This window comes from Pundamilia nyererei, unplaced genomic scaffold (assembly GCF_000239375.1).
Source record: "Pundamilia nyererei isolate P.nyererei 1_Seehausen unplaced genomic scaffold, PunNye1.0 scaffold00082, whole genome shotgun sequence".
Classification (NCBI taxonomy): Eukaryota; Metazoa; Chordata; class Actinopteri; order Cichliformes; family Cichlidae; genus Pundamilia; species Pundamilia nyererei.
In genome coordinates this window covers 1,877,612-1,890,035 of record NW_005187483.1, presented here as the reverse complement: position 1 = coordinate 1,890,035, position 12,424 = coordinate 1,877,612, and the positions used below count along the sequence as shown (strand labels likewise).

At 40.2% G+C, this 12,424-nt stretch overlaps 1 protein-coding gene across 1 annotated transcript in view; it reads left to right on the top strand.

Moving 5' to 3' along the window:
- LOC102193292 (rho guanine nucleotide exchange factor 28-like) overlaps positions 1 to 12,424 on the top strand; it is a 42,200-nt gene that overhangs the window by 23,912 nt on the left and 5,864 nt on the right. Inside the window, exons 15-34 of the mRNA XM_013912151.1 lie at positions 115 to 157; positions 3,250 to 3,373; positions 4,219 to 4,363; positions 4,625 to 4,680; positions 5,945 to 6,002; positions 6,527 to 6,665; positions 7,281 to 7,411; positions 7,500 to 7,640; positions 8,006 to 8,256; positions 8,331 to 8,456; positions 8,553 to 8,670; positions 9,004 to 9,258; positions 9,349 to 9,425; positions 9,539 to 9,717; positions 9,816 to 9,913; positions 10,045 to 10,242; positions 10,528 to 10,659; positions 10,812 to 10,945; positions 11,036 to 11,083; positions 12,086 to 12,262. Of these exons, the coding sequence (XP_013767605.1) occupies positions 115 to 157; positions 3,250 to 3,373; positions 4,219 to 4,363; positions 4,625 to 4,680; positions 5,945 to 6,002; positions 6,527 to 6,665; positions 7,281 to 7,411; positions 7,500 to 7,640; positions 8,006 to 8,256; positions 8,331 to 8,456; positions 8,553 to 8,670; positions 9,004 to 9,258; positions 9,349 to 9,425; positions 9,539 to 9,717; positions 9,816 to 9,913; positions 10,045 to 10,242; positions 10,528 to 10,659; positions 10,812 to 10,945; positions 11,036 to 11,083; positions 12,086 to 12,262 (2,630 nt within the window). The remainder of the gene's footprint in view (positions 1 to 114; positions 158 to 3,249; positions 3,374 to 4,218; positions 4,364 to 4,624; positions 4,681 to 5,944; positions 6,003 to 6,526; positions 6,666 to 7,280; positions 7,412 to 7,499; positions 7,641 to 8,005; positions 8,257 to 8,330; positions 8,457 to 8,552; positions 8,671 to 9,003; positions 9,259 to 9,348; positions 9,426 to 9,538; positions 9,718 to 9,815; positions 9,914 to 10,044; positions 10,243 to 10,527; positions 10,660 to 10,811; positions 10,946 to 11,035; positions 11,084 to 12,085; positions 12,263 to 12,424) is intronic.

Sequence of the window (12,424 nt, the reverse complement as noted above, 5' to 3'; positions counted from 1 at the left end):
ATTTTAAATGGGGAAGATTTTTTAACCCTCTCTGCTGATTCACTTTGGATCTATGCACCGTATTGACATCTATGTCTGGCATACTGATATGCTTGTCCTTGTTGTCGATTACAGAGCAGAGAACATTCAACTTGACTGAGACGCCCAGAGAAAAGAGGTAAAGCCAGTGTGTCATTTCATGAGCTCAGGCAAGAACCACTCAACTGTGTAGGGTCCTGCTCAGAGGTTCCTCCCTTTTTAGGCAACAGTGCTGACCAGTGATTAGTGATTGGTTTACATGGGGGTCTGTGTGTGTGTGTGTGTGTATGTGTTTTCCTAGATTTAAACCTGTGGTTGGTGTCTAAGTGCACAGGATGTGACATGCTTCCTGTTGTGAGGCTGGGGCCAGCATATTCTCTGATTACAACCTCAAAATAACCCTGAGCAAACAGTAAAACTCGGGGCTTTCTTTGTATGTCAGACCTCACAAACATTTTGCAAAATTCTAGGCCACATCAGTGATGTTGAAAGGGAAGCATGCACATACTGTAGTATTTATCTTGGATAGAGATTTTAACAGTTACTATGAATTAACATTTGCTTAACATTCCTGCTCTGTAACGCAGGGATTCCCAACCATTGTGTACAAGTGCTTCCCGGGGTAGCTAATCAAAGCTAAACAGCATGCAGAGCCAAAATACATGCAGAACTGATTAAAATAGATTTTAATCATTTATCTCAACAAGAAGTGAAAAGTGGTTAAAGTACAGTCATGTGAAAAAGACTATGCAGTCTTCTGGAAAACGGAGTACATCCCATGTGCATTCTTTAGCAGCAGTAACTTGAAGTGATAATTTTCTCTATGACTTTAGCAGTTTTTCGCATTGTTGCAGAGGAATCTTGACCTATTGAAGTTTGCAGTTATTTGTTTATGCACAGTTTTCTTAAGGTTCCACTTCAGCATTTCTTTGGGGTTGAAGTCTGGACTTTGACAGGGCCGTTGCAACACCTTGATTCTTTTCCTTTTCAGCAATCCTTTTTGTATATTAGCTGCTCTGCTTGGAATCACTGGGTCTCATTTACTAATATTTGTGTGGAAACTGTTACCCTGCACAAATAATTAGTTCCCACGCAAAAGTACTGTCACTTTAAAATGTATAATTTGGGTTTTTAGTTTCTCTGATCATTGCACAGCCTGACTTTGGGGAGAATTTGCTGAAGATTGTGACATTGTGTTGTGAGACACCTGACAAAACTTCTTTTATAGAGATGGTCACACTTGCTGATGATCAGTCCAACCAGGTCCTGCACTATTTGATCATAAGTAGCTGCACATGGCTGCTGCTTCTTCTTAATTTCTATGGAAGTATTAAGGATATAGTCTAAGTAGTTTGGGGGAAAAAATTAACTGGACTTTTTTACTTCAAATTCTTGCAAGGATGTACTCGCACTCAGTATTCTGCATAGACTTGTTTGGAAACCTTCTTTTTGACATGACTGTAGCTTGATTTTAAAACAGGTAGCTGAAAATATGGCTGTTACAGTTTAAATCAGTAGCTAAAAAGCTCAAAATGATATCTAAACATAACTAGAAAGCAGATGAAAAAGTGAGCTAAAATTATGAATAAAGGGTTGAAAATTATTAGCTAAAAGTGTTGTCAGCTATATAAATTGTTTGCTAACAGTTTAAATAAATAGCTGAGATTATAAGATAGGCTCTTGGATAAATAAACACAATGAATAAACACTTGAAACTGGTCACTAAACATAATGGATAGCAGTTAAATGAAGTAGCTGCTATTTAAAGTAAATAGTTGAAATGGTACACCAGTAGTTATGGAAAAATGGTTGAGATAGTTTGCTAATCTAGCCTACTAGTCCTCGTGATCCCATGTGATAGAAAATGTCCCTGGCTTATGTATGCCTGAATGGAAGCTGAATGGGGTTAGGGTAATTGATAAGCTAAAAGTAGTCCTGGTCCAGGTTAAACTGAGGTCAAATGAACACATTTGTACGTGGTGCTGATGAGGGGCTCTTGTGTCCATCTGACAGGGCAGAAAAAAGGTTGGGGACCACTGTAGTAACATTGCTTGTTTTGATTTCATTTAAGAAATGCTTCTATCCATATCCATTTTATCATCGATTTCATCTCATTGCCTCATAAATTCATCATGTGCTAATATATTTTGTTTTCTAACAACCATTGCTAACAGAGGAAACACTGTAGAAGATCATATTAGGCAATCAAATTATATTACACCGTTAGATTATTGTATTAGGATAAATTACATTTATATAACCACACCAACCTGATTAGACTCACCAACTGTTTTTGTCCTTTACGATATCAGAATCCATCTGATTTAACTACCACTGCCCAAAAAGCGCTGGTTAATATTTAAATGTTCAACTAAAAATAGCAGATAATACAAACACCAGTGTAACTCTTTATTGCAAAACCTGTAATTATCTTAATTTTCCATTCCCACACTGTTCTAGGAATGACTTGTAGACTTTAGAATATTATTGGCATTTTGAGTTACCTGATGAGAAGAGACACAACAACTTGGCCTGAGGTGCTTTATATCCATGCAGGGTTTTGGGTTTCCGTAAGCGGGCCCAGTCAGCAGAGGAGGAGAGCAGCGCACCACTCGAACACCTCACCCTCACAGAGTTCCTCAAAGAGTATGTTATTCACCTAAATGGCCTCACATGTGCATGTGTGGCTTAAGTCATTTTAACCCCGCTGTGCGACCGTTCCCAAGCTCATCCATTAACCATGTAGGTTTTTTCCCAGCTGCATCTGATGATGTAGGAATCTGCAGAAGCAGATTATATTAACACTTCTTATGACGGGTGGCTGCTGTAGGTTTGATGTGATAATGCATGGTTGTTTGTTTTTACGTTCTGTCATTGTTGCCTTTCACCTAGAATGCCCAATGTAACTAGCATAACTCGCTGAAAATAGATGACACGTATTAATTGCATTTTGGCAAGGTCATACTATAAATAGCATGCACTAGAGTCCATAGTGACTTCCAAGCATGCCGAGCATGTTGTGAAGAGTAATAATCTGTAGACTAGGGGTCCTGGAAGACTGTCTGGACATTCTTTCATTCCAGCATGATACCAGTGTACCTTATTATGCTCTCTTTAGTCTATTAAACTACTAAAATTATGATGTCTTTTTGTTAGTGTGTGCATGTTGGATGGTAGTATTGCAGTGAGGAGTTGTAATGACCTCTGACTAAAGCATTTACACTAAAACAGGATCGAGGATGAGGACTGGGATAAATACATAATCCCATCTAAGGTCGAGTCAGAGAAGTACAAAGTCAGCCGGACCTTCAGCTTCCTCAAGAGCAGGATGTCGAGCACTCGCAGCAAGACTAAGGTGAGACAGTGCAGTGGACTTTCTAATTCATGCTGGCTGTGATTTCAGATCTACTCAAATGTCATTAAAAATGCCTACAGTTAAAGGTTACGATTAAAAAAAAAACACACACACACACACACACGACTTAAAGGCTTCTAAAAGCAGTGCAGTAAAAGTTTACCACATCTCAGACATGCCAGGTCGGAATTCTTGTGCTGGGGGGGCCATTGTCTGAGCACAAGCCTTTATTTGGTGAAGCAGAAAATTCTCTCTCTCTTCAGGTCTTAGCAACAAGACACAGTGAAAATATTCTCTTACATAACATGTAGACCCCCGCTCCACACACACACAGCATGGGGAACCAAAACACATTCTGTGCTGCACTCCTAATCTTGTGAACATATGTGCTTGTCTTTAAGGATGTGCATGTTTTTAACGACAGTGTTTCCCTATATTTACGGAAACACAATGCACATGAAGACTCAGAAAACAAACACATTTTCTAGACCTCCTTGCAAAGTTTCAAAAGATAATAAACATTCTTCTATCACAGCATACACTGAGGACACCCCCCTCCCCTCCATCCCAGTGCCCCCTAATGATAAAGCACCATAACAGCAGCAGTCCCAATGGACCTTAACAATGTAAACAAAAAGGCTCACTCAGAGGCCCCTTTATCTCAACTAACTTCACTTTAACAGGTGTTTTTCAGCAAGAAGATGGCTGCTTTAAGCCTCTTTTTTGCCTGCTGCAATGAGTCATATTATTTCTACTCTCCTGCTTTGCATGTTATTATGGCATTATCTGCAATAACTGTCAGCTGAATGAGCACATTTAAAAAATATCTATCATTTGCCTCACAGGTGAAGGGTAAAGAGGTGAAGGAGGGAAAGGAGAAGTCAGTCACTCCTAATGGTCATCAGTTTGTTCCTGTGTCTCCATCTGGTCCTGCTCTTTGTGTGGCCTGTGATAAGTCTGTTTCTGGGAAGGAGCTGTTGCAGTGCTCCAGTAAGTATTACACTGTCAGTGCTGATGTTGTTTTATGTCCTGTGGTGGCTGAACTGTTTTGGATTTGTTTAAATCTCTTTGCACGTGCTGCTGTGATGTTTTGTTCAGTATAAGACATGAAGTCATTTTTTTTTTCTTTCATAAAGTCAACATTTCTAGTGACAAACAACAGTTTGTCTGCCATCTGGATACTGGATTCACATATGTTGTAATAACTCAGTTCATGGAATTAACTGACATTTTATATGTGCTTGTCTGCAGACTGTTTACTGAATGTTCATAAGAACTGTCGGGAGTCTGTTGCAGCCTGTGCAAAGGTAATCATTAACACAATGCACCTCATTTGCGCTCAGAGCAAATAAGCAAGATTATTGATTTAAAAATAGTTTTACAAAAGAAAAAAGTCAAGCCAGAGAGCTTCACAAATGTAAAAAAAGAAAAAGAAACAGCTGCTGGTGACAGACTGCTTCATGTTTGATGTGCTGTTTTCACATAGTAACAATGTTGTTATTTTATATTTGGCAGAATATAAAGTCCTACCTCTTTTTTTTTTTTCTTTTTTTTAAATGTCGCATGTTTTCATTTGTCAGCTGACTTCTTGGGGACAAAGTCTTTGTCCGTTTCTGTATGGCTTACACAGTCAGCCAGGGATGAGGTCAGTTTTACAAAAATAGGTCAGGCACTTTCAGTTAGCACTAGTCAGCCTGTATAAATAGATGAGAAAGAAAAGGTTTGTTATGTTATAGATGGTGTTATGGAAACTGTAGGCTCTGACATTACTAAAGCTTGACCTACACTCTGGATTGTAAGTACAGCTTTTCTTCTGCTGCACCAGATGTTAACTTGTAAACTATCCATCACTGTAGTGACCCTTTATTACCTGAACAGACCACAATGCTGTAGAAAGAGATTTTATGCCCTATGCATTAAACGACACATTCATTTACTTTTACATCTAGCAAACACGTTTGGTATGTAAAACACGTGTTTATACTGGTTGTTTTGCGTTCATTATTTACATCTGTGTTCAATGTCAGCTAGCAGAATGGTGTCAAACCACTGCCCACATGTGCACACAAACACTCCTAAAAACATTGTTGTGTAGCACTATTTGGACCCAAAATCCACAGATTGCATTTAAGTACATGCTAGCTAAACCAGAAATCTGTCACTCAGTCTGTTACTGTGTTGTAGCTAGTTATCTAGTTTGAATCATTCCCTTTGTGTTTTCCTGTGGCTCTTATCACCCCTGTTTTTGTTGTCTAAAGAGGGCAAAATGCAAGAAAAGAAGGAAAACAAAGAAAAAGTAGTCATTTACTTTAGTAAAGACGAGCAGAGTGAAAGTGGGTACTTTTTTCCACAGGAAGAGTAAATTCCTGGACATGGTGACAAAGGAACTCCGGGAATGTGTTGATATCACAAATTAGTCATGCATAAGTACAATATCTCCCAGCATGTTTCTCTTTAACTGATTCCAGTTTTGACTAAATTTGTTGTGATTACAACCACATCCTCCTGTTATTCAAAGCAAAAACACTCAGATTTACAACTTTTGGTGGCGATATGATTATATCTTTCCAGAAACTGCAAGACAGGAATGCATTGCTGATGAAGAACAAGGCCTTTTCTCTCCCGCAGAGTGAGTGCCCCCACTGCTCCTCCCTTTGTCTTTGATTCATTTAGTTTTCACCTGTCCTCCCTTGTCCTGTAGTAGATAAGTAAGCCATTGCTCTTCACCCCTCGTCATTCCTCTTCTGTTGTTTTTCTTTCCTGTTTAAAAAAAAGAAAAAGTTAAATTTTAATCTACCTCAGTGGGGGATCTGGTCTGGATTGTGTTTACGTGTGCATGAGAACACGGGTTGAGTGCTCTATTTGCACTAACATGATCATTTTATTTCTTCAGTTTAAGCTTTCTGTCTTCTTTGAGTGCTTGGTATTAGACAGAGGTGTCAACATCTGCAATGTATTGTCACAACTGTAATCAAACTGCAGTTAAACAGTGAAAGATTATAACAGTTTAATGATCCTGTAAATTTTATAGCAGTGACTACATAGATATAAACAAAACATCTGAATACTAAACAAACACGCAATATTTATTTTTAGAGTGGGAAAGCGTCCAGTGTATGACGTATTTCTCCTCCTTTTGATCTTCCTTTTTAGACCCTGTCAAAGAAAACCCACCATCCTCCATTTTCTCTTCTTCTTCCTGCCCGTCCTCTTCGCTTCCAACAATGAACAGAGAAAAAAGAGAAACAGTCCCACCGCTTACTAAAAGCCTCTCTATCTCTGCAGACAGCAGGTAGGCTGGTTATGATCTGGGAAAAGAAAAATATTACCACCAGTATGAAAAAAGCATTAAGAATGAATGAACTGCATTCATTTTGTCTTTTAATTCAATTTGTTTACTTTTAAATGTGACCTATTATGCTTATTTCCAGCTCCATGTTTTTACTCTCATATTCTTTTAGAGACGTTTTCCATGATTTATAGGTTCGTCCATAGTTCATCCACTGTATGAAACAAGCCATCGTAGCTTCCCCTCCCTTTAAGCCAGTTTTCTTCTGATTGGCTGGCCCTGACAAACAGGTCTGAACAACAGGTTGATGGGGTTTCTGTACTCCCAGTCAGAGCTGTCTATCTGAGATGACCACATTGGGGATACTCCCTCATGTTGATGTCACACAGATCCAGGAGTAGAAAAAACATTTGGAAATTAAAAAAATTTATTCTTCTGTGCCCTACGACAGCTGGGATAGGCTCCAGTGCCCCCCGCGACCCTGAAAAGGATAAACGGAAGCGGATGGATGGACACAATTGAGACGTCCAAAAAGCAGACTCTATTTTAGTATGCCTAAAAATAAATGAAACCTAGATTTTCACACAGGCTCTTCTGACCTGGCTCTCTTTCCCTCAGACGGCTGAGCGACTCAGCAGGTGCGGACTCTGAGTGTGCTGCTCCAACTTGCACTATTAGCTCACTGTCTGATGACGGGACACCAGTCACAACGACTCCCCCAGCCATCGACCTGCCAATCACCACACAAGGTGAGGAAGAACAGAGAGGCTTGGTACATGCATCAGTTGTAATAGTGATCCAGAAATAAGACGCTATTCATCACTTTCATTCATGTAGATACTGTTGATGCTCCTTTACTGGGCGACCTGTCCGCTGACCTGCTGGGACTTGAAGCAGAGTCATGGAGTCTTGCAGTCACTGCCGAATTTTGTAGGCAACACGACAGACACACAATCAAACGCCAGGATGTTATTTATGGTGAGAAAATCCAGCCGGCCTGGAATTAACAATAAATTAACAATACTGTTTTAATATTTTATATAAAAGCACTGTATACTGTACAACCAGCATCTGTAATCATATAGCTGATTATGTTGGATTCTGTGGGCTGAGTGAAAAGCTAACTTTTTTGCAGTTTCCAAAGAAATGTGTTTCATTATTACTTGTACCACCAGTGTTGTCAACCTTTGTGTGTTAACATATCAAAATCCTGTGAAGCGCAGATGGTTTATTTTCAGCCTGTGAGAAACCTTTGCCAAACTAAACATTGCATCTACAGTTTGAAACATAAACCCTGCCAGATATTTCAGTATCCCATACCCAGTTTGGCTGTCCTCTTTCAGAGCTGATGCAGACCGAGCTGCACCATATCCAGACCCTAACGGTCATGTCGGAGGTGTTCAGGAGAGGCATGCTGGAGGAGCTGCAGCTGGATTGGGACTGTGTGGCCCGGATTTTCCCCTGTTTGGATCCCCTGCTGGTCTTCCACAGGAACCTCTTCAGAGCTCTGCAGGAACGCAGACAGGCTGAAACCCAAACAGAGAACTCCCAAAATTACATCATCCACAGGATTGGAGATATACTGCTTCAGCAGGTTAGTTGATATTTAGTTATGTAAAATAAATATACTCAGATGGACGTCTGTGCTCAGCATCTAGTCTCTCTCAGTTCTCAGATGAAAATGCTGAGAAGATGAAAAACTTGTATGGAGAGTTCTGCAGTCACCACATCGAAGCTGTCAACGTCTTCAAAGAGCTACAGCAACAGAACAAGAAACTTCAAAACTTTGTCAGGGTAAGCCCCTGAATCCAGATCCACTGTTTGTTTTTTTTCAATTAGTTATATTACAGTTAAATATTTTGAGCAGCTAAAATTCTTTGTCTCTCACAGCAACAGAGCAATAACTCGCTGGTCAGACGAAGAGAGGTCCCAGAATTTATCCTGCTTGTAACTCAGCGCATCACCAAGTACCCAGTGCTGCTGGAGAGGATATTACATTATACCAAGGGTGGGTCTACTCTACTGTGACTTGTGCAAAACTGCAGATATGCAAATGTTAAGTCTGTTGCATATTTGTTGAACGGAGAAGAACAAATGAAAAGCAAGAGGAAGTTTTAGTGATTGCATAACAAAATGTTGGCCTAAAAGTTTAGCATTTTAAACCACTTCTTAAAAAATTATTGATTTAAAGACCTAAAACAGGAATCTTTTTTAATACATTTTAATGCTGCTTATTTGTCTGTTATCAGTTAAGAGATCGTAACAAAAAGCTGCATTATTGAAAAGCTGTTTTCCAAATTGGATTATTCATATGACCTCTGGCTATTGTTTCTGTTCGTAGAGGGAAGTATAGAACACTCTGACCTGTCAACTGCCCTGGCTCAGATCCGTGATGTTGTTGCAGCAGTGGACCTGACTGTAAATAAATATGAGAAGTTTCAGGAGCTTCAGGAAGTGCTGGCCCGGCTGGAGAACAAAAGCTTTGCCAAGCTTAAGAATGGCAAGGTGTTTCGCAAACAGGACCTGCACAGCAAACATAGGGATCTGCAGCACAAAGGGCTGGTCTACTGGAAAACAGCCACAGGACGTCTGAAAGGTGGATATGAAATCATATCGGGATATATGATGTGTTGTTTATTTAGGTTTTAGACAATCAAACTATTTGTGTCCACACTTCTCTTTTCAGATACGTTGGCTCTTTTGCTCACTGACATTCTAGTTTTCCTGCAAGAGAAAGATCAGCGCTTCATATTTGCTGCTGTGGTAAATATCAACCCCTCCCCCTGAAAAAAAAGAAATCTTTTAAATCAAAGAAACTAGATTAAACTGTCTGTCCATGTGTCTCTGTCTATTAACCAATCTGGTTCAACCTACAGGACCAGAAGCCTCCAGTAATCCCTCTACAAAAGCTCATCGTCAGAGAAGTTGCCAATGAAGAGAGAGGGATGTTTCTCATCTCTGCATCCTCAGCGGGGCCAGAGATGTATGAAGTTCATACCACCAGCAGAGAGGAGAGGAATGCATGGATGAGACACATTCGACAAGCTGTAGAGAGGTACATGTAAGCACAAGTCAAACCTAGGGTGTTTGTGCAGCTTAGACGCCATGTGTAGGTCCGGTTAATGTGTGTTAACGATTGTCACAAATTACTAGCTGCCCTGAGGAAGAGGAGGAAGATGAGCGAAGTGCTGAGACCGAGGAAGCCAGGCAAGCTGCAGAAATGAGAATTCAGAAGATCACCAAGTTCCAAGGTAAAAAAGGAAAGTGTGTTTGAGACCAGAAGATTACTTTAGAGTTTATTTGTTCATATCACAGAGAGTTTGTGCAGTTATGAAGCATAACAAGACCCATTCCTCGTAATCTTTTCGTTCATTTTGTGTAGAAACGCTGTTGGGTCAAGACCAACGAATCTGCAACAGCCTGGAGGAGAAGTTGCAGCTTTATGCTGAGCTTACAGAATTAACCCTCCAGTCACCAGAACCTGTACCACATCGCCACCTGCTGGTAGAATCAGTACCATACACCGACAGTGAGACACCAAGACAGGCCTCTTCACTGCTCACAGCTGCACTCAGAGAAGGTATAAAAGGTCGAGTGTGGCAGCAATTTTTGATTTTGGAGGGGATTCTAAATAAAGAAATGTTCTTGGGAAATAATATTTTAATGTAGCAATATAAGTTTAGTTGATTTCTTATAATGAAAATATTCGTTTTAACAAGTATATTAATTAGTATTACAAACTTGAATAAATTAGCAAATTATAAAAAAGTCTATATATCGCATGCTAATGTAGGAAACAACAAATAAATTGAAATAAAAGTGTTGCAAAACATTAAGTTTTGATCAAAATTTGCCGTTCCTCCAGCTGAAAACCTGATCACCATTCTCCAGGCTCGTGAGGGCATCGCTGTGCAGAGTCAGAGCTCTCCTGTCCGAGGCCCTGAGTGCTGCAGTTATAACAGCCACGGCAGCAGCATTCAGGAGTCTCCGTCTGAGCGTGAGTCACTGGCAGACACTGCAGCATTACATTTTCTGGGATATGTGTCACACTGCAGCTGATGTGTCAGTGTCTACTGTAATGTCTACTGTAATTTCTTGACCACATTGCATATATGCAAGCTGTCACATCTCCTTCCCTTGTCCCTACAGCGGATTATCTGAGCACGCTAAGCATGAGCTCCGCCTCTCTTGGATCTGATAGTGAATTAGCCGGGATGGACAATTCGTTGTGGAGCTCCGCTGTTGAGCTGAGAAAAGGAGAGAACAAAGGGACACTGGTGAAGGTTCAACCTCTTTAGTCCCCAATGAACAGTGTTTGTTGATGGATTAATATACATTACTGTTTCACTGTACTGACCCATTGTTTTCTGTAGGTGGCAGAGAGTGTCCAGAGCCTGACCCAACTTCTATACAGTCTACAGGTGAGAAATAAATCTCTTAGGAACTTTTACTGGTTTCTTTTGCTAAATAGTGAATTTGTAATCTGCCATAACTTACATTTTCAGTCTCTAAAATAAAGAGGTATTTAAAAGGTTGTAGATAGATATAGATAAGGGATTTCAAAGACTGTGCATCTAATAAAGCCTTAATAGCCTTAATATAGTCCCGATCAAAAGTTTAACACCACTTGAAAAATTGCAGAAATTCATATTTTGCATGGTTGAATCTTAACAAGGTTCCAAGTTGAGCTTGAACGTGCAACAAGAAGAAATGAGAGTGAGACAAAACACTTTTTCAAGCATGCAATTTATTGAAAACGATGCTTAAACTGAAACAGGCTGTTTTACAGCTGATCAAAGTTTTAGGACCACATGACTTTTAAAGGCCAAATTCTGCCAGGTAGTCACACTGTCGTGACGTTTGTTTGCAAAGGCAAAAAAGATTCCCTTTTTGAATGTGGTTGGGTTATTGAACTGCAAAAGCGGGGTCCATTGCTACTGAGGTGGGACGGAGTAAGACAGTCATGTGGAATTTTTTAAATGAGGGTTATGGAACAAAAAAGTCAAGTGGAAGACCCCCCAAAAATTTTACCAGCACTGAGCTGGAGGATCCAATTGGCTGTCCGTCAAGACACTGGACAATCCTTGAAATTAAGCCCATTACTGGTGCCGACTCCAGCCCCATAACCGTGAGACGGCATCTGAGGTAGAGGCGTGGTCCTACCTCTGTAAAGCTGTAAAGCCTGTTTGAGTTTAAGCGTTCTTTTTAATAAATCGCATGCTCATAAAAATGCTTTGTCTCACACCCATCTCTTGTTTTTGCATGTTTAAGCGCTACTTGGAACCTTGTTAAGATCCAACCATGCAAATATGATTTTTTTGCCATTTTTTAAGTGGTCTTAAACTTTTCATCAGGACTGTATGATGATGCTTATGTTACATTTAGTAACTGGAGTGTGATTAGTTGTCTCCTTATGTTTGCAGGCAGCTGTGACCCTCCAGGACAGCTGCTATGAAGTCCACCAGCTCCTTCTTCAGGAGGGAGAAGGACCTCAGCTCCGAACCCTCGCCTCCCTTCAAAGCAGCCTGGTATCAGTCACATCATACCCACTGAAAGCATTTTCTCAATGTAAAACCTTACACGTTTTGAGGAAGCTGAGATTTTAGAGTTACAGTGGGGCAAAAAAGTATTTAGTCAGCCACCGATTGTGCAAGTTCCCCCGCCTAAAATGATGACAGAGGTCAGTAATTTGCACCAGAGGTACACTTCAACTGTGAGAGACAGAATGTGAAAAAAAAATCCATGAATCCACATGGTAGGAT